This window comes from Nilaparvata lugens, chromosome 4, assembly GCF_014356525.2.
Source record: "Nilaparvata lugens isolate BPH chromosome 4, ASM1435652v1, whole genome shotgun sequence".
Lineage (NCBI taxonomy): Eukaryota > Metazoa > Arthropoda > Insecta > Hemiptera > Delphacidae > Nilaparvata > Nilaparvata lugens.
In genome coordinates this window covers 41,955,295-41,978,296 of record NC_052507.1, presented here as the reverse complement: position 1 = coordinate 41,978,296, position 23,002 = coordinate 41,955,295, and the positions used below count along the sequence as shown (strand labels likewise).

General features: G+C 35.7%; 1 protein-coding gene across 1 annotated transcript in view; it reads left to right on the top strand.

Moving 5' to 3' along the window:
- LOC111058110 (mucin-5AC) overlaps positions 1–23,002 on the top strand; it is a 216,095-nt gene that overhangs the window by 160,866 nt on the left and 32,227 nt on the right. Inside the window, exons 4-10 of the mRNA XM_039426994.1 lie at positions 27–251; positions 8,138–8,297; positions 13,301–13,663; positions 14,847–14,908; positions 15,041–15,670; positions 16,648–17,126; positions 18,597–18,802. Coding sequence (XP_039282928.1) covers positions 27–251; positions 8,138–8,297; positions 13,301–13,663; positions 14,847–14,908; positions 15,041–15,670; positions 16,648–17,126; positions 18,597–18,802 — 2,125 coding nt within the window. The remainder of the gene's footprint in view (positions 1–26; positions 252–8,137; positions 8,298–13,300; positions 13,664–14,846; positions 14,909–15,040; positions 15,671–16,647; positions 17,127–18,596; positions 18,803–23,002) is intronic.

Here is a 23,002-nt window from a genome sequence, read left to right as displayed (position 1 = left end):
ACCTTGTGAACCATTGTGTGTTTCAGGCAACAACCTATGGCAGTCTGAGCAAGCCGACTACTGTGACGAATGTGTCGACGGTTGTAGCAGCTTCCTCAGGGGCGGTGGGGAGCAGTGCCGCCTCCACTCAGCTGGTGGTGACCACCGCCCCCGCGCAGAAGCCCGTCGAATGCAACCTCTGCCATCGCAAGTTCAAGAACATACCGGCGCTCAATGGACATATGCGGCTACATGGCGGATACTTCAAAAAGGTCAGTTTCTAAATAGAATAATAGCAAATTGCTTGTATTTCAGTATATCGATAAGATGAGATGGAAAATTTAAATAGAAAGTTCAAAAGAGTATAAATAGAGTTAATAAGGGTTATGAATAGACAAATGGAAAACGATTTCAGTTATGATGTGTCAATAAGAAAAAATTGAGAGTATATGAGAATAGTCAAATAACAATTAATTAGGAATTCCAGTATCAGGCCAAAACTCATGATTTTCTTCATGATGATTAGGAACTGTAATAATTATTGTAAAACGGAATTCAAATTCAAATTAGATTTGTTTTTCATCCAACAGAATAAAATTTAACGTACATTCATATAGTATGTGTGATATAAATCTGTTTATATTTATATATAATCTGTTTGTGTGAAAGGATAAGTCACTGAAAGCGAATAATATGAGACTTGGGACTATGATGATTAAAAGAAACTAATGAGGAAAACACAATGTAATAATTGAATACTCAAACAAGGAAATTATTCAAAGAAATGAAAAGTAACAAAAGAACGAGACCTCTGAACATTTTTTTCCGTCAGTAATCAGGGTAAGGATTGAAAATCAACAATGAGAGAATAATAGAAAAATAATATCTATAAATAATTTATTGTTGTGAAAAATCTTTCTTCTCATCCTTTTATTATTTTCCTATAGCTTAAGTACTATAGCTTCTTTAAAATTTAACAGCTTCAACTAGACTCGTTTTTTTCATTGGCCAGCTCCAACTTGACTCCCATTGGTCATGAAGGTATTTTTTTAAGAGTCCACACTGTCAAAGTATTTACTGCAAAATCTAAATCGAATAATAATTTCTATATTCATCTCAATATTGTTTGAGCAGGTGGTAGAAGATACAGGACACAAAAATTGTTGAAGCAAGATCGAATAGGACAAAACAATATTAAAACATGATTCCGTTTTACATAATTATACCCATAATAGTATACTCTTCTGACACCAACAGGAAGGAATAATCAATGTTCAAATATATTCCATTTAAATTGAAAAGAAAGTGTCTGATGGATTCATACATTGTAAATTCATGATTCAAAATAGAGGATCACATCTCAATAATTATCAATTATCTTGTTCCATATTTCTATCCCTTCTTCCCTTTTTCAAGTCTTAATTAAGCAAGGTCATTGCAAGGCCGATTATCAAGCAGCCCCAACAGCATCCTCCACCACCAAAATGGCGGACCCATCATTGGATTATCGATTTAGCAGTAAATCAAAGCCAGCGCGCGGTGTCAGTGCAGAGAGCAGTGAGCCACCGATATCAGCCCAGCCGGAGGAAATGGATAGTGCAACTCCTAAACAGCGTTGTGATTAATGCTAATGGCTTCCGAAAGCACGCTGTGCACGCGCGTGCTTATGTGCCTGACTCACTGTCAAAATACGAACATAACAACGCCACAAAATACAGAAGGGATTTGCTCATCAGTTCAAAATAATAAATTAATAAGAAGGAAGAGAAAGAATGATTCTGTAGGAAGTGTGATGATTCAAAGCAAGGGAAACACTCGGTTCATTTCTAAGAGCTGTATTTTCATGTTCCATAACGTAATGTATTCTGCTATTTATTTTTAAAAATCCATATTTTGATCTAGACTCAAAAGAAAAACTAAAATATCAATTTCATGTCTATTCACTGTCTAGCCGATGTAAACAATCTCATTCATTATCTTTATGTATGCCTGCAATGAGAATAAGAGATATTGAAGAAATGTCTTCAATGAGATGGAGTTTGAAGATGAAGTAGCTGATGGTGAATTCATTTTCTTATCGAAATTATGATAAGGCATTAAAATTTCTTCCTCCTCAGCATAATTTTTATCAGGCTGAATTCAAAACTGTAAATGGAAACCTCAAAGCTATTTTGAGAACTTGATTTGGAGCGATAAAGATATCGTTAAATCTTTGTAAAACCAATCTGCTTGATTGGCTTTAGCTCCAACTGATTGATCAAATTTAACAAAGAAAAAGATTTTCTCTCAACCATAGTGATAATTTTCAGGGCAATAAATATAATAATTATGGATATATCGTTGAACTTCAGTAGTAGATAGATAGTATAGTACATTGATTATCGCAGTACAGCTCGATGATTGTCATGAAGGTTATTGGAATTTGAATTTTGAAGAGAAAACGCATTCTGCTTTTCCAGAACTCCTCCAGCTCCAAAAACAAGTTCTGTTCTTGCATTATTTCCTCTCTGTAAACGAAACCAGAAAGATCCTGTTAATGGAAAAGAGCATCTGGATTTTCAGTCACACAAAGACTTCTATTTAGCGAGTAGCGTATTAAGAGGATAAAACTGACGAGATGTGTAGCAAATAAATACTCTGTATTCTCGATATTTTTATTTTTAAAAGAGAAAACTGGGACTTACGGTAGGTGTTTTAACGGAATGTTCTTGAAGACAGTAATGCAGCATCGTTGGATACAAACGTCGAAGGTATTTTTGAAGTTTCCAAGAACAAAGAGAATTTTTAGCTTTTCATGTAGACGAGGTGTATGTGTGTGGGCATCAAATATAAAGCATGTATTGCCGCGCTATTTCATCAAGAGAGACATCGTCATTCCTAAGGGTTTTTTCTCTCCAGCAAGTTTTCGCCGTTTTTCTGTGTGGAGCTGTAACTTCTTATATCCTCGGCCGGCCAGGTGAAGTCCTGGGTGTTGTTGTGCTTGGATAGTTTGTCACAGTGTTGTGTCTGTCTCTTGTCACTGGCAAAGGGTCTGACAACGACAAACACAAGTGCATGCACACAACTCTCACACATAGATTCACAAACACAGTCATCTTTTATCCACTTGCCTCCATGCCTCTTTCCTTTGAAGCGCTTTCATTCGTTCGACGGCGATAATTGGAACTACCGTGTTCTACTCTCTTTAATTACTATCGCCTCTCTATACTTCTCCTCAGACACCTTCCTATTGCGGGCTTCATTGTCCCCTCTCCATTTTCCTCTCTCCACTTGCCATTTCCTCTCTCGCTGTTCCCCTATTCCGGCGTCCTTTCTTCTGGCTCAGGCCTTTGTGCTCCCACTTTCCCATTGCTTCTTCCTTCTCTTATCTCTTCAACCTGCGCTAACATCTTACCCTCCTTTCCCTCCACTCCATCCGCAACCCATTACCTTCACTGTGAAGTGCCAAAGGTTGGGTCTTTGTTGAAAATCTTCAACCTTGATTAAACTGTTATTATTCGGAACTGAAACTATTATGTTCAATTTCAACTCTCATTCAGGAAGCAATTTCAGTGACAAGATAATTGTCTTCAATAATCTCTTTCATAACTCTTTCAGTGATATCAACTCATGTGCAACGTCTTCAGTAATGTGTGAGTCGTTTGTTACGATGAAGTTCCTTCTTCCTGTTCGAATTTTATCATGGTTGTGTCTCTGTCTCTCAACTAACTCTAAGTTGTCCATTTATAGGAATTCTCTCTTTATCACAATGTATATGAAAACTTATCTTCTATATCATTGAATCTACTTCTTGTTCAGCATTGAGATTTGAAAGAGTGATCACTCCTGAGATCTAAAATTATGTTTAAGAATAGAACATTAATCCTCAACTACTCAATAAATAATCAACAATAATTGTTTGCTACATAAATAAATGAATTGGAGAAAAATGAGTTAATCAAGAAGAGGATACTTTTAGGCCACTAAACTATGCAATTCGTCTGTTCCAATCCACAGAACTGAGCTCCACAACAAATCGTTCCATATAACTGTCATTGGATTATGGAATTCACTGCCAGTTCATATTAGGCTGCTCGACAGTCAGTAGGGAGTTCTTAAACACCCTGTATATCTATCACTTTACTTGCCTTCAATTAAAGTCTTCCTGATTCATCCGCTTCTGATCATCTTATCGAACCAGACATTCTAGTAGCCTGAAGAAAATCGAAAATTTTGTCTGCATACTATAGTTATCTCTCTTGCTTTCCAATTCCCAAATCCACTTCCCATGAAAAGAATCGCTTGTGAAAACGGAATAGAAAGTTCGACTCACGAATGGTTTGAAGGGGTTTTTAGCTGGTAGGGGTGGTTTGTGATGACGGAAGGAAAATTCGTGAGGGTGCTAGAGCTAGGATACGATGTATCGGTTTGAAGGGTTGTTTTTTACGTCTGTTAAGGAGCAAAATGAGTGGGAAAAGGACAGAAAACGAGAGGAAGAGCTGGTTTGATTGAGAGAGAAAGAGGGTGAATGAGAAAGTTTGTTGAGGGGGCCAGGGGGCAAACACGTGGAGATGTGGCAGTTTCCATGATTGATTACACAGGGATAGCCCTGGTGATTACGTCGGTTTTGCCTCACTTTTTCAAAGCGATCACTCTCTCTGGGCCCAAGATGAAATGCAGTAGCCTCTTCCATTCAGGCCCGAAGTGTATTTTGAAGCACGACAGACCTTTGTAGGTTGATTTATTTTCGACAACTCACATTCCGATTTTACATCGTCGAAGATGGCAGACAGAGCATGTAAAGCAAAACACCCAACTTTCATCATGGTTTTCATATTTGTAACGACTGATTGATTATAAAAGTCTATATGACGAGTGTTCTACTTCTGGACATCTGGAAATTAGAGCTTTCAACATTCATTCAGAAGGAATAAACTCTAATTTTTTGCATGCTGTAGGCTATATAAACTTGAGCACTTGAGCTTGAATTCACAAAGTCTTCATATTTATTAACACTCAGTATAGACTAAGTAATTCTTCAAATATTGGAGGTATTAAATACATACATTGCTTCTGACTAGTTTTACCTTCTGACATACATTAACCTACTTCTAGTTTCAATTTTTTAGAACTTTCTCTCACACTCAAACTCAAAGAAACCATAGCTCCACAATATCAACTTCTGCAAAACTGATGGAATAGCGTACAAACTAGCTCACATGAGCTACATTCTTATAAATCAATAAACAGTATCGTAAAGTGTTGCACAGTTTTATTTTTCTACACAATGTCGTACTGTTTTATTTACAGTTTATTCGCATACAATACAAATACAAAACCGTACTCTATAAGACCGTATGGACCGTATTACGTTCAGTATTTCACAGAGCTTCTGTACAGTACACAATAATTTTATTCGGTTACTCATTCTTCAACCCAACTCCAAACATAACAACACAATTTGTCATTCTCGTCAAACATCACTTTGGAAAGTTTTCCAACTGGTAAAACAGTGTGCAAGGAATGCTCGTGGGAGTTTACGATGGAGTCAATCGAAGTTAGAAATTGCTGATGATATAAGAAAGAATGGAGAGCATGTGGAATCAGAAGGCATAGAATGAGGAGAAGTGGATGAAGAAATGAGGAGCAGAGTGTAGAGGATAGAGAGTATGGAGTTAAACAGAGATGGAAAGAGATGTAAGGTGGAATTAGAAAGTAAAGTTTGGCTTATCGTTTGGCCAATAGCCCACTTCTAATGTCCAGACCCTGAGGCAGTAAACAGGAATTTGTGAATATTGTATATTCCCGATTCCCTGCGGTGTTCCACCATCCAAAAAGGGTCAAGAACAGCTACTGAGGCTGTCCCTGTCCCCCAGCCACTGATTTCGTTCGATTCGAAAACTTTCGGCAGCGATTCGGCTTTTTATTGCAGTTGGAGCGATACGATCGTTGTCAATACGATCTATTACGCTGGCAGTGTTCGAACTCGGTTTCAAGCCCCGCGGTTCAACCCCCACTCCGAATGAGAATCTTTTGTTGTCTGATGCTCCTCGTCTCTGATTCCATAAATTTTTAATGAGGCTCCACCGAAAAATATCGTCGCTCTGAGGAGAGGCTTCTCGTGATCGTTAAGCCCGGCCTCTCTATCATTTGTTACGCAACAACAACAATGATACTCCGGAGTTGGGAATATATGGTTGATGAAAAACATACTCAAGATTCTCAAGTATTCCACTCATGTTGTCCTGTAAGCAATGCTTGCAAAAATTCTGTCCCTGTACCCATCATATAACAATCAAATATTTGAGCCTTGATATTCATCCCTTTAGTCATGAATATAATGAATATTATCGTGAGATCCGTTTCCTTATTCTTTTTCCCATACTGAAGTAGCCTCCATTGTGGAGTTTGACTCTCAACTTTGGTGAAATCTCTTTTTGAAGTACAGAGTAGAACATTTCTAACAATCCTGGAATTCATTCCTGTGAATGTTACCGATTTTCATCTCTGAAGTCAAGAGTCGTTGGATACGATATTTTCTGGAATTATTTAATCACAGAGTTTTCCTTATTCTGTTAGGCTACTAAAGTATTTTCTTTTTTGAGCTTCATTTATATCCCTGTTGAGCTTGATCTCTTGTGAGCTCAATTCCTACCTAATAACTAGCCAACATGAATCTATCTGGTTTGTTAACATCATTAAGCTATAAAGCTTTGAAGTTAACAGTTGTTAAGACGATGCAATTGTTCAATTACAGAGTTTTTCTCATTCTGTGGCGTTAATTATCTCATTCTTCAAGCTTCACTTAATTCCTAATATATATTTCTGTTGAGCTTGATATTTTATGAGCTCACTTCCTGATAGCTAACTACTAACTTCAATTTATCTGGAATTTCAAATATAACAAATTAATATAGACTATTTCGAAGCTGAATATGAAGCAGAATAATAGTCGCTACCATAAGGGCTTTTTCGTTCTCCTAAAAACCCTGCGACAAGTTTCTAGACTCATTCTGGAAAGGCAATATGAGATAGCATAACTGTGATGTAAGTTGTCATTCAATACTGAAATATTTGATATCGTAATCGAAAAGTGAGTCTATAGTCTTATAGACCATATTTTGTTTTACTTATTGACAATCAGGAATCATTATATTATACAATTATGATAATAACAATATGAATACAAAATATTATGATTGGAAGAAGACAACAGGCTTAACTCAAAACCGCCTTTCTCCCAAATTTAGATGAATAGAAGTTTCGAAAAAAGAATTAGGTCAGGTTTTCACTTTTCACTGAGTAACGTGTTATAGAATATGATACTTCGACTTATAAATTATAGACTGTAAGCCCATTATTTAGTCTATCAAGTGTAAAATCCTTGATAGGGAATCGTATCCTTCATTTTTTTTCAATCTGGATCTGGATCGTGAAAACTTCTCTGGTATGAATATTTACAAATTCAACTACCGTTCTGAGAAATAATTCATCTGACTTTTTTGCTTCCAATATGCAGTAAGTAGAACAAATTTTGAAGATTCAAGAGAAAGTGCAATCAAATGTTCAACGTGTATCAAACTCTAAGATACTTCAAAAATCTTGGAAGGTATTACTCGAAAGTACCGCAATCTTGCTTTTCTCCCATTTCTACCTACATCTTCTCTTAGATGAATTTCAACTAGTTCAATTCAACATCTCAAGCCTCCATTACATTATTTGTTCAGAATCAAACAATGAAGTTTCAAAAATGATTGATAAATATTCGGTTTTGAATCACATATTGAACACATTCCAATGCAATCTAAATTTCAATGTGAACAGAGTGAAACATGGAATGTTCAGTTCGTTGATCAACTTTATCTTACTGATACCATATTCTCCTTCAGACAATCCTTCCAACTCCTCAGATTAAGAAAAATGTCCTATATAGCTCTTGCTCCACTATTTTCCTATAGCATTCTCAAGGATCGTCTAAGTTATTCTTTTTTCAAAAAATCATCTCTCCTACATTCATTCACTTTTTACAATGATCCACCTTAATTTGAGATGTCGGATTCTGTGTCAAAGGAACTATACCCCGTGGATCAATGGGACTCCTCAAATTAATAAAAATTTTCTTGTTCAATTCCGATGTTATTTCCTTGTTTATTTTCTTATTCCAATGTTTATTTTCCAGGATTCGGATAGTAAGAAATGCGAGAAGAAAGAGACGACGGGCCCCCCACTGCAGACAGCCAGCATGAGCGTGAGAGCTCTCATCGAGGAGAAGATCATTCAGAAGCGCATCACCAACCCCAGCCTTGCTGCGCACACGCAGACCAACCTCACCTATTCAAGTGAGATACAAAACAAATATTATTGGCCCATATACTTTTTCAATATAGTCCAATTATTCTTTTCATCAGTTCATTTATTCAGTCAAGATTTTATCTCGATTCTCATCAAGTAATGAGATTTGAACAGTATTGGAGAACTCTGAGTACATTTGAATAACGTTCAAACAAAAATTAAAGTGCATTTTACAGAGTGTCCTGGTTGAAAAGAAAGTACTCGTTTGTGAAATTCCGTTTTAAATTTTGTGTAATTTCTTTTGAATACTCAGTTACTTAAAATAGCAAACGATCACCTGTTTTGAAAAACATTTTTCAGTAGAACACTGATCGAGCTTATCGTTAGCATAATAGCCCAGTCATTGTTTGGAGGACAATTTTTGACCCCGCAGTTCTGTAAAGGGTAGTGAGGAGGTAAACATATCAAAAGTCCCCACCCCTACCCACTGTGCTAAGGGGGTGGGGGTGGTTCAAAGGTACCATTTTTTTGTTTCCCCCCATTGAATCTGCTATAACAATAGAAGGAAAACATTTTGTAGTGAATAATACATCAAATTGAAGAGAAAACAAAGCTCTACAAATCTACGATGAGCATTTATCATTTTGATGCATTGTTGGAGAGTTTTAGGCCCTGAAACATCATAAAATAGGATTAAAAGCTGTTATTTTAACAATTTTACACTTTTAAGAGCGTATATCTCGAAAACTGTTGGAGATATCACATATCACCACTGAACAAATATTGTAGAGAATGTATCAAGCTTCATTTCGGAATCGTTAGTCATGTCGGTTGAACGCATTTTTCTCGAAATATGGGCGAGTAAGCAAAACATTGAAAAATGAAACTTTTAAACCACCCTCATCTCTTTATCACAAGGGATAGGGATGGGGACTTTTGATATATTCACCCCCCCCCCAACTGGTCCCAACAAAGCTGCAAAGTCAAAAATTGTGTTCAAAACATTCTCTCGAAATTCTTTTGTCAATTGGTCTATTTTTGCTTAACTGAAGATCTCACACTCAACACTGAAGCTTCTGCAACATTCGTGGGGATGTGCGTAAACTTGTGAAATTATACATGAAATTGAAGAAGATTTGATGCTCTATAAGTACATGATCAGCATGGATTTTCCCATCGATATTCAAAAAGTTATAAGAGCAAAAATAGCAAAAAATTGAGGGACATGTGTTTTTTCAAAAATGTCACATCTTTTAGAGCGGATATCTCGAAAAATTAAAGAGATATAGAAAAAATTGTTGAATCAATATTATTGGAAATTATGTACCTAAGCTTTAATTTCTTATGGAATAGTCATGTCTGTTAAATGCATAGTTTTCGAGTTATATGCGAGAAACCAAAAAATGGTACCTTTAAACCACCCCCACCCCCTTAGCACAGTGGTAGGGGTGGGGACTTTTGATCTGTTTACCTCCTCACTACCCTTCAACAGAACTGCGGGGTCGAAAATTGTCTTCCGAACTTTTCCCTCTATACCCTTTTTTGAGCATTGGTTGCCTCCTGGACTATAAGGTTTATTCCAAATTAAGGTTTGAAGCAGTTTTGGGCAAATGCCTGTTGTTTCTACCTGGATTGTATTTGCATATGAATAAATAATATTCTGGTAAATTCATCATGAGGTCCAGCGAATTGAGCAATCTCAATCCTGGTGTTTGATTTTCTGATTCTTGCCAAAAATCAAAATTTATTGCAGGGGGGGGGCAAAGATGTGGAATGCGTCATTGTAATTCTCAGGGTTCAAAAGTCATTTCTTGGTGCCTTATTTGTTGGGGGTTGGTAGAAAATTTCGGATAGTAAGTTAAGGTGAGTCATCAGGCTTGGGTCACCCCTCTTTATTAAAATAGTCGGTTTAGTGTGAAATCTTATTATGTTTTATCGAGTTAAAACAAACAGCTACAAACTCATTAATATATTTCATTAGCATTCGAATGATAATATCATTTGATATTATTTTGACATTTGCTATAGATACATATCTCATTTCTTCACACCAGCTACAAACTCTGTTCAGAAAAAATGTACTTCAATGATGACAAGTAGCCGACCTAGTGGGCAGAGCTAGTAATGCTGTAATAAAAAAATCCTGTTGGTTATCTCAACTTAGTGCAATATTTTTATTTATCTCTCTCTATTTTTCCATCCCTCTCTATAAACCATAAATAGAACTATTTTAATTTTCAACGTGATCAAATAGCAGATTACTATTTTCTACCCGATCGATTGTCCGAGAGATTAAATTTTCCATGCGACTGATCCTTGAAAATATATTTTAATAAAACCATTTGCTATTTGCTTTGGCAAAGAGGATCGCAAATGAAAAAGCTATGTTGCGAATTAATTAAGTACGGCCAACTCGAGTTATATCCATGGTTGAAAATGTAATTTCATAGCAAAGGATGTGTTTAATCCGTGGACGACTGCAAAGTTTTGAATTAATTTGGTCATAAGATGAATCTATCAGAGAAATTAAAGTTCAAAAACAACGGCAGTGCCGACAGAGAAAGTTTTTGTCATATTCTGGCAGCTTAAAACAGTCCTGTTGGAAATTTCAATTAAAGCTCCAAGCGTGAAATGTAATTCACTCTGATCTACTTTCAGCGGGACAACCAAAAGGTAAAATGATTTATTACGAGATAAAACTCGATGTTAATCCCATTCAGAGCAAGAAACTTCTGCATTGAAAATGGTTTCTAATCCCTTCATCCAAAACATTATCACATGGATCAGTCTGTATGATGTTGTTATTCGCATCATCGCATCTGACTGGAGATGTATCACGGTAGTATCATTCCAAACTGAAGTAGCACAAAATTCACTGTTGTTCACCTATCTCATAATATATATGATAAACTGACAAGTAGAACTTTCTAACTGCTATCTAATTTCGTTATACCATTTTTTATTCACACTCTAGTATCCAGTATCTAGTATCCTCAACTCAAATAATATAATTCAGTCTCTAACTCTTTTGAACTCTATTCATAGAGAGCTGTATGAATTCTAATTGAATTTGTTTTTACAAGTGAAATTTATTTGAATGCACATGTGTATACTATGTTTAGATTTTTATCCACATTTTCAAATAAATAGCAAATGAAACCACTTCTACACTGAATCCTACTTATTAAATGTGTGTTTCATACGATCTATATACTACTGTCCGGTGGACTGTAGTTCAACCATACTCTGAATAGCATTTTATTAACGCCAACGAGAGGTTTTCTTCAAGTAACTCATACTACTGTATCATATCCATAATCATTCTTCGATTCATCAATAGTTGTAACAAATAAAATATAATCAACGTCCTCAACATTTTACAAATACAGTTCAATGATAAGAGCATGCAACAACACTACTATTCATCAACAATACTATTGAATACTATTACTACCATCATAGAGAAAAATAGCATATGGAGTTAATCCAAGATATAGGGCGTTCCAAATTGCAATGTTAACTCAAGCCGATAGTCCTAGTACGGAGGAGAAAACAAGGTTATTCTTCCTTTTTCTGTGGTCCGAGTTTCGCTTTTTTGTGAAGCAATGTGATGTCTCTCATAAGCTAGTCTCTCATAATGTGTCGGTCTTACACTCTCACCCGGCCAAAACAATAATAATAGACAGTAGTTGACAGTGATCGGCTTGAGTTAACAAAACCTCGACTTGAAATTTGGAACGTAAACGTCCTAAAGCACGGGATATCTTCTTGTGATATCTTCTTATGCTACTATACCATTGCAATGCAGCAGCATACTTGGAGAACTGAAAAGAGAGAGTAATTATTGGAGTTTCAGCAATTTTCTGCGGCTCTTATTAATGAATACATAAATGAAACAATAAAATAATATGCTTCATAAGTTCTCATCAACTGTTTCACCGATAGCAAGTTCAATTCAATTTATTTCCAAGAAAATAGATACATATTCAATAACAGTTACATATACAACAAACAAAATCAAATCAAGGAAATATATTTCCTCACTTGGAATATTAATCTGTGTGTGGGGGAAGAACTCTTATCTTGAAAAGCCTTGAGAAAAAATAATTAATCGAACCCATTCCTTAATTAACTTATTAATTTTAGCCTGAAAAATTAACTTAAAATGAACGACAATTTTCAAATATGAAAAGTAAAACAAATAAAATTAATTAATAGAATAGGTTGGTGCTACATCATAAGGTCGAAAGAGTCAAAAGAGTATGCTGCTTCATTACTCTTTTACAGCAAATATTACACAGAATATAATCAGTACCTCTATACAGAGTGGGTGAAAAGTCCGAGAACGGCTTAATATCTCATACACAAAGGTTATTTGACGGTGGGTGTGATTGGGGATCGTACTCAAATTGAAAATACTACTTTACTATGACTTTAAAAATATGGTCCACATCTTGGATCCACCATTTTGAATGCAACTTTATTTTTCTAAATAGAAAGGTGGTCATGCAATACATGATTTCGATACTATTTTTTTTTTTTTTAATGAATGGCAAAAACCGCATATCGATATCTCAAACCGTTCAGAAGATATTTACATTATAAATCAATATCATGCATATCAGAAATAAAATACATAAGTTGTGTTGATTAATAATGTGAAAATCTTCTGAACGGCTTGAGATATCGATGTGCTGTTTCCAACATTTATTTTTTCTTGAAATTTCTTATCGAAATCATGTATTGCATGACCACCTTCCTATTTAAAAAAATAAAGTTGCATTCAATATGGCGGATCCAAGATGGCGGGCCAGATTTTTGAAGTCATAGTAAAGTAGTATTTTAAATTTGAGTAGGATCCCCAATCACACCCACCATCAAATTACCTTTGTGTATGAGATATTAAGCCGTTCTCGGACTTTTCACCCACTCTGTATATTACTACAATGCTACTGTATTTATGACAATACTTTTATCCCAAAGCTTCCACATTTTTATATTATAATGGTATTATTTGCTGTTATTTAATGTGAAGTATATTTGTGGACAGCGGCTGAAACGAGTAGCAGAACCGTGCCGCAGTCGCAGTACCCCGGCACGCCACCTTCCGACGAGCTCAACATCAAGATCTCGTCGTTCGTGGTGCCGGCGACGCCCACAACGGTAGCCGCAAACGTAAGCGGCTGCGGCGACAGAACGGGGCTGCGGCGGCATTCTGACTCGGAGCACTTTGTGCCGCCGCGGACGCCGACGCTAGCCGACGCTGACGGTTGCAAGAAGCAGTCGCTGACCGTAGCGGTTGCGACCAGTGTGTCAGCCGGAACCAAAATGGCCGTCAACTCGCTCATCAAACGCGCCAGCTCCGATCCGGGTGTGCTGCCTGAGAGGTACCATCAACAACTACAAACAAATTGCCTACACTCACAATTTCTCCAAATAGAATAGAAAGGACTAAAATATTATATTTTCTCAAAATCCTTACAGAATTGAAGCTTTGTCATTTTCTAAGAATGCTTCTTTATTTGACTTAACCAAAGGATATGACATGGTTGTTCTTCCATCAGTGAAGATGGATTTAGATGGAATTTTAAACATTCAAATAATATAATGAAAACATGAATTATAATCATTATTATAATAATGTAAAAGAAACCAGTACGGAAATCCATAAAATACATCTTATTCCAATCATTATTATAATACAACAGGAACTTGTCCGGGAATCCTGCTAATGGTTGAAAGCTATTCAATTACAATAAATTGCAAAAGCATTTCATATTGTAATGAATTATTGATGAAAATCATAAAGAGCAAGCTTCATTTATCATGCTCACTCTTATTTATCATTTACGTAATTCTCCATGAAAATTTATTCATTTTAATGAATTTTATTCTAATAAGAATGCCGCCCGTTCATTTCTTCGTTATTATAGTATTTTTCCAAGAATGAGCTCCTGATCTAAGATTGGTCTCGACAATGTTCATTTTCAATGATACTGTGAAAATTGAAATGGATTATGGTGATATTATTATACATGATCCAATATCCACTATAGAATGTATAGCCTATATTTGCAATATAAAAAAATTGGTTTCAGTGATGACAATATCCAGGAAAGAAAAGCTGAGAAAATTATTTTCTATAAGATAATTCCTCTTTATTTTCCTCCCTTAATTATCTTGTTTGAGATAAAAACTGGAATCATTTCAATGATAGGAGGCTATTACATTCTCCCACAAATTCCACATAATTATTCACATCTTCCTGAAATAATCAAGTTTCTATTGGGGAAGAAATATAATATAATAATATTCCTACATTGAACTGCAGTACCGTATCCAATCCTCATCTGATACTGTACTCACTCAGAGCTGATGGATGGATAAATTTGTCACAAAAATTCCAAGCATTCAACACTCATTCAATTCAAGGGTAGACCAAACTTTATTAGGATCAACCACTTTTATTTCCATTATATATTATCAATACTATATATCTATTCATAAATTAGTTTAAATTGGCCTTTACCAGCAAATCAGTTTAGAACAACTCCTTCAGTTTCACAACAGGCTTATATACTTATTTTGTATTCTAGGTATTTTGCTTCCAAGTTATAGAAATATGGAACTCATACCCGCTCATAGAAAGCCCATGCGGGTCATATAAGGAGTTCATTGATATTGAAATTAATAATTGATTAGTATTATATTCATTCCTTTAGTTGTTTAGTTAATTATTACTCTCTCACTTCTGGAATTTGATTAATTTGAGTGACTAATTTGATTGCAGGCAGCAGCTCTGCAAGACATCGCCTCGCTAGAGGAGTATCAGAACTCGCCAAACAGCCAGCACTTCCAACACCACCAGGACCTGCAGTCGGTGCTCAACTCACCCCTTCCGGTCGGGCTGGCCGACTTCGCCTACTCGCACAACCAGGGCGGGGGTGGCGGGTCGCACAAGGACAATGGCTTCAACTCTTCCGACACCAAGGACTTTGTCGGCTATCCTCAATCTCCTTTGCCGTCGCCTTCCTTCACATACCCGACACCTCCCGCCAGCCAGGAAGGACAATCTCCCTCCTTCGGACCGTTACAATCGGTGATCTCCCAGGGCCCGGTATCCTCGCCTTTGTCAGCCGCCTTCTACACCTCCGCGATGTCTAGTTCGGCCGCGGTCGAGGCCGCACTAAACGAAGTTCTCCCTCTGGACTCCTCACAGAACGTCTACCCTTCACCCCCACCCCAGTCACCTCTCTCCGCCACCCCTGTCCCGTCACCGCTTTCTCTCCCCGCCTCCTCGTCGTCGCCTCTCCCCCACGCACTGCAGTCACAGATGATGCCCGGATCTGACGACCCTCTCCTCAGCAGCAGTCCCAAGGATTTCGCATCCAAAAAGCGATTTGATTTTCAAACATTTAAGGTGAGTAAATACGTTATACGGAATACAGAATACGGTAATATAAAGAACATCTATCAACTTTAAAACAATATCAATAGTTTAAAATCAATGTTTAAAAATCAATCTTTAAAACAAAATCAAAGTTAAAGAAATATCATTATATAACTATTAATATTGCTTTAAAATTAATAAATGTTCTGTATATTATCGTATCCCTCACATTATTTTGGGTCACTGCTTCAACTCATCCTAATAAACTCACTAGAGCTTACCACTAGATGGAATTTAAATGATAAGAAGTCAGACAACATGTTTCTGTTTACAAGCAATTGTTATAATTATTCTCCTGATAATCACCGCCATCATTATGTCACACACGTTTCGTAAACTAGGCCTACATTCCATACAATACACACAAAAGACATGCAACACATTCCATACAATACACACAAGAGAACAATTTCAAAATCATCATTCAAATCACTCGCATTTCAATAAAAATAAAAAACAGGCTTCAATACGTTACAAAGTTTAGCCTGATAATGGATAAATTGTACTAAGTTACTCTTGCAATGTTCTACCGATTGCAAACAAGTTCCAGAGGAATGTATAAGCGTGTGGTGTCTCATTGACTTAAAGGACAAAGGAAAGTCTATAAATAAATGTGCATGTGCATACAAACAAATATACAGTATCCTAGAGGATTTGTCAGAGTGGGAAAAAAACATGGAACCAACAAATGAAATAAAAAGGTGGAATACATTTGACCCCTGGCTCAGCTTTAACCCACGTAGACAGAGCACGGCCTTCTCATCTGACAGGTGAGGCCAGAGGTCTCTTGATAATAATAATTTATAATTGAATATCTTGATAATTGAGGCTAGGTCAATGCCAGACGACTCTTGATAATAACAAATTCTTGAAATAATAGTTTAGTTTCGATATTCTATTTTTGGGTATGTAATGAATATCAATTTGTATGTGTGAATGGGTATTAGGTACTGAACAACGGTACAGTGGACCTGGGCTCGGCCGGCTCACAAAGCCTGACCGGAATCGTGCTGGACCGCAACGGTGAGCTGAAACTGGTGACCTCCTATCAGCCAATCAAGACGTCGGCGGTGGTGAACGGCACAACGGCCGTGTTCGTGAACACGCGGCCCAAGGCTGAGTTGGTCGGCTGCGGCGACGGCGGAGGTCGTCTGCTGAAGACTGGCAAGGTGGTCACCGGTCGGCTGCTCACCACCAGCCAACAGCTCAGGGCGGCCAACATCGGCACAACACATCACACCAACATCGGCACAACTCATCACACCAACATCGGCACAACTCATCACACCAACATCGGCACAACTCATCACACCAACATCGGCACAACACATCACACCAACATCGGCACAACTCATCCCACCACCATCAAGCTGCTCGACCACATCAAGGAGGAGATCGACGATGATGTATTCCTCAGTCCCACCACGTGAGTAGCCTAACCACTACCGATAACATAATTATTACAATTGAGACAAACTCCTTATCGTAATTATATTAATCATATATTGAAATTGGTGTATTGTGAATTGGTTATATTGAAATTGATATTGTTTTTATATAATTCTTGTAGTAGTCATGAATCATAATCTATTTAAGTAAGCATCATATCAAGTGAGTTACCTAACGATATTTGAATTGAAACACAATAACATTTATCAAGTAGGGCTACCCTTCCATTTCCGCACAACATTTTGTGATATGTGGCAATAGGTGTTGTTATAAAACACAATGTGCTGTGATAAAATGAAAGGGTACTTGATAGCTACTGTGTATAAAATAATTATAATTCCAGTAGCCCTGTGAAAAAAAGTGAGAATTGAATATTGAGTAAATTATACATAGTGTTCCAGGGAAGGATCGATTCTACAAAGGATCGAAAGACTTTGATAGATTCTACATGCGTGGGATTTGCCACAAAAAATGACTAGTAAAATTTTCTTGTATCGACCTTAATTTTCGAGATATATCGATTTTTCGGTATTTTTGAAAAAGTCATTAACTTGAAATAAAAACTATCAGTCAAAACCTAATTCTATAGATATGGTTACAAAGACTTGAACATATTCAATAGAATCCATATAATTTGTTACTTTGCATGACGTTCCTGAACATAAACGCTCAAAGTTGAAAAAGTGCATTCGTTGAGTTCAAAACCAAATTTCAGTTTGAACGCTCATAAAAAGTTCAGAAACTTCGAACAAACAGGACATTTTTGGAAGTTTCTTCCTTTTCCTTTAGAATTACATTTTCACTGATAGTTTTTCTACTAGTTATTGACTTTTTCAAAAATATAAAAAATTAATATATATGTCAAAAACTAATGTCGATATAAGAAAATTTTAATGTACTTTTTCTGTTGCAAATTTAATGTAGAATCTTCGGTCTTCACCGAACGTTCAAGTTTGAACGCTCATAAAAAGTTCAAAAACTTCGAGCAAACAGGAAATTTTTGGAAGTTCCTTCCTTTTCCTTTAAAATTACATTTTCACTGATAGTTTTTCTACTGGTTATTGACTTTTTCAAAAATATCAAAAATTTATACATATGTCGAAGACTAATGTCGATATAAGAAATTTTTATGTACTTTTTCTGTTGCAAATTTAATGTAGAATCTTCGGTCTTCACCTGTTACACCTTTAGTGGAACATTCTGCATAAACATCACCAAACAATGTGTTATTTATTCATTTGTTTCAAATTCATTTATTTAGTTTTCTAAACAGGTAATAAATACCTTTGTGATTATTGTTTCCGGAGGATAATATAATTTGTGTCGTAGCACCATACGCTAAATAAATAAATGATATTCATTTTGTGAATTTTTCATGTGATGTGAAATTATGGTACAATAAAGAAGTTTCAAAATCAATACTATAATGTGGTTGTTTCGTGAACAGAATCGCGGCCAGCCCGGTGCGATACCCTCGGAAGCGGCCACGACTGGATGGGCATAGCTTGTGCTACCCGTCAAGACTGCGATCCACCCGCCACTCGACGGCTGCACTGCCGTACACGCCTCCGCCCCTCCTGCCACCCACCCGCAACGGACAGGGGCTCTATTGGCAGTCAATCACTACCTGGCCCAGTTCCACCACCTTCAAAGGTACCAAAGCCACCGTTCTTATATATACAACAATAACAAACTAAAACTGAATATCGAGTGACTTGGCTGGCTCAGAGTTTTCAGGTCGCAACTGATCAATTTCAGGCCTCTGGCATGACAACAATAATGCACTTATAACTTTTCCATTTGTACAGCTTTGGTTTATTAGAAGATTGCGTCAAATTCTGCTAAAATATGCATTTCCAGGAAATAGACAGTGGCTACAAATGAAGATACATTATATAAAAACTAAATAATCAAAGCAACCTTCTTCAACATTTTTTATTTTTCATAAATAAGTTATAATAATTGACCGAGCGAAGTGAGGTCTAAGATTCTAGTCGACGGTTTGGCATTTCTCTTAATGTTTGAATGTTTAAATGTTTGAATGTTTGAATGTTTAAATGTTTAAATGTTTAATGTTTAATGTTTAAATGTTTAAATGTTCAAATGTTTAAATGTTTAAATGTTTAAATGTTAAATGTTTAAATGTTTAAATGTTTAAATGTTTAAATGTTTAAATGTTTAATGTTTAAATGTTTAAATGTTTAAATGTTTCAATGTTTAAATGTTAAATGTTTAATGTTTAAATGTTTAAATGTTTGAATGTTTAAATGTTTAAATGTTAAATGTTTAATGTTTAAATGTTTAAATGTTAAATGTTTAAATGTTTAAATGTTTAAATGTTTAAATGTTAAATGTTTAAATGTTTAAATGTTTAAATGTTTAAATGTTTAAATGTTTAAATGTTTAAATGTTTAAATGTTTAAATGTTTAAATGTTTAAATGTTTAAATGTTTAAATGTTTAAATGTTTAAATGTTTAAATGTTTAAATGTTTAATGTTTAAATGTTTAAATGTTTAAATGTTTAAATGTTTAAATGTTTAAATGTTTAAATGTTTAAATGTTTGAATGTTTAAATTTTAAATGTTTAATGTTTAAATGTTTAAATGTTTAAAATGTTTAAATGTTTAATGTTTAATGTTTAAATGTTTAAATGTTTAAATATTTAAATGTTTAAATGTTTAAATGTTTAAATGTTTAAATGTTTAAATGTTTAAATGTTTAAATGTTGTGCATTTACAGCGTAACGCTGAAATAGATTTTCATGAAATTTGACAGGTATGTTCTTTTTTAAATTGCGCGTCGACGTATATACAAGGTTTTTGGAAATTTCGCATTCCAAGGATAATATGAAAGGAAAAAGGAGCCTCCTTCATACGCTAATATCAGAGTAAAAATCAGACTATAGAAGACTATAGAATTCATGAATACCGTACTCCAATAAAACTCAATGAATCTTCAAACCGCAATATAGTTGTTGTGGACCGTAGGTTCTAGGCATGCGAATTTTAAAATACATTTTTTATCAGGGTTAGTTTTTACCTGAATAGATTCGGCAAGCTGCTGGGGATCAACTCCTTGCAGCAGCATGGAATCCTGGACCGACTGCACTTGCTGGAAAACGTCCTCTTGGAGGCTGGGCGAGAAATAGTCTGCATCCTCACTGCTGTACAGGCCCAATGAATATGCTGTCTCGTTCAGGTGTAATTGAGGGCCCGGGCTGTAATAATAAAGTAAATATCATGAAGAAAATCAATGATATGAGTTATATTACTGATATGATAAAGGATTGACTGAAATAGGATCATAGGATATAGGATTGGTTAATTGATAAAGAAATAATTTCATAGAAGCCTACCCTTTTGTTTTCAAAACTTTTTTATATACAACACAAAAAATAATTTTCGGTTTTTTTGACCGAGCGAAGTGAGGTCTGAGATTCAAGTCGACGGTTTGGCATTTCTCTTAATGTTAAAATGTTCATATGTTGCGCATTTACGGCGAAGCGCGGTAATAGATTTTCATGAAATTTGACAGGTATGTTCCTTTTTAAATTGCGCGTCGACGTATATACAAGGTTTTTGGAAATTTTGCATTTCAAGGATAATATAAAAGGAAAAAGGAGCCTCCTTCATACGCGAATATTAGAGTAAAAATCAGACTATAGAATTATTCATCATGAATCAGCTGTCGAGTTGATTGCTAGTAGTTCTGTGAACAGTAGACCTCGCGCAGTTATAACGACGTCCCAAACCATAAGCACGTCCACACTGATACACTAACTATTTATTTGATCAGATCACGCTTACACAGGATTTAATTATCATATAACGCTTTCCGGAATTCAGCGCGAGAAAACCAGAAGACATCTAGGCACCCAGACGAGCTGTTATAAGTTCTTTACATCCTATTATAGTAAGTGCCATACCATCTCGCTTTGATTCATCTTCTATCAATGACGACATCTGCTTCACCAACACGGCTATTCTAAATAGAACAATCATATATAAAGGAATTTGAAAATCCTGTGACCCAGTCTCCCTCTCAAATTCTCCTTTCTGAGATGAATTCCTCAAACTTGTCGCGGTTGTCAGACAACCAACAATCACTTGATGAGAACAATTTTTTAGACATTCCTATATCAGGTATGTTCCTGAGCGAAACATTGTAAATTCTCCCAATGAAAATACTGATATCGATTGTTACAGCAATAGTGATCGTGATGGGATTGAGGGGGTCAATTCGGATAAATTTATTGACGATTCCAGAGGAAATTCAAAATTCAGAGTGGGCTTCCTGAATATACAAGGAATTAATAAGAAACATGTAGTTTTGAATGAGTTTGGGAATGATAATGATTTTCATGCTCTCTGCTTGAGCGAACACTGGTCTAGGATGGACGATATTCCTTTTCATGAACTAGATGACTATGTTCTGGTTAATAGTTATTGTATAGAAAATTACAGTCATGGAGGAGTTTCAATCTATGTTAGGCCGGAGCTAGTACCAGATAGCAATTGTTTAGATCTAAGTTGTTTCAATTGTGAAAAAAATTTTGGAGTTACTGGTATATCTTTAGATAAACTGAAATTAGCTCTAGTCTCTATATATAGATCACCCTTGGGCGATTCTAGTGTTTTTTTTAGAAGGGCTTGAGAATGTATTGAATTTCTTTAGTAGACCAAGATGGAGAAACTATACTATTTTATTCGGAGGTGATCTTAACTCCGATTTTGATATTGTGCAGGACAAAGCAACTGTACATGAATTTAAGAATTTACTAAGGCAGTTCAATTTGGTCTGCCATAATAATAAGGCTACCAGAGGTTCTGCATGTTTGGATAATATCTTTACAAATATCAGGATTGACAGTGTTGCATGTGATGTTCTGGCATTTCCTTTTTCAGACCATGATTGGGTTGACTTAAATATTTGTTCCAATACGGACGGTAGAAAGACTAGGAAGACAGTAGTAACTAGGCCAATGACAGATGAAAATCTCGACTTATTTAAGAATTCACTCTCCAATGTAGACTGGAACACATTTGTGCGTGAAACTCATTCTTTGAAATCTGAACAGATATTTAATAGATTTTTCAATATAATACATTATTATTTTAATATGTTTATTCCTGGAAGAAAACTAGTTGTGAATAATCATCAAGGCACAAAGAAAACAAGAAAAACAAAACTAAAAAAGTGGTACACACCGCAATTAGCGAAAATGAAAAACACAGTATTGTTATATTTAGGCTAGATATTTCAAGGAGAGATAATACTGATGAAGCTAGGAAGGCATATTCAGATATTAGAAGATCATATAAGCAGTTAATTAATAGAGCTAATAAAACATATAACATTTCTAAAATTGAGTCTACTAGTAATAAGTGCAAAGCCGCATGGAAAATAATAAAATCTGTTCAGGAAGAGGCTCGAAAAGATCCAATTCCATTCACACTCAATGAAATGAATAAGTTTTTCTTGGACGCAGTGATGGATGTTCATGATAAGATTGACCGGCCCAATTTAACAGCAATTAATTTATTGGAGCAAAACTTCAATTTCCCTCTTAACCAGGATAAGCCCAAATTCTCATTTCACAAAGTCTCCACACGTGAAGTGCTTGATATAGTACTTAGTTTCAAAGCTTCATCCAGTGTTGATATTTACGGCTTTTCAAGTAATCTATTGAAGAAAATTATTCATGATATTATAAATCCATTCACATATTGTATAAATAGATGCCTGAGAGATGGAGTTTTTCCTGAAGTGCTAAAAGTTTCCAGAATTGTACCTGTCTATAAGAAGGGGCCTAAAGATATTCCAGGTAGCTATCGTCCCATCTCATTGGTGCC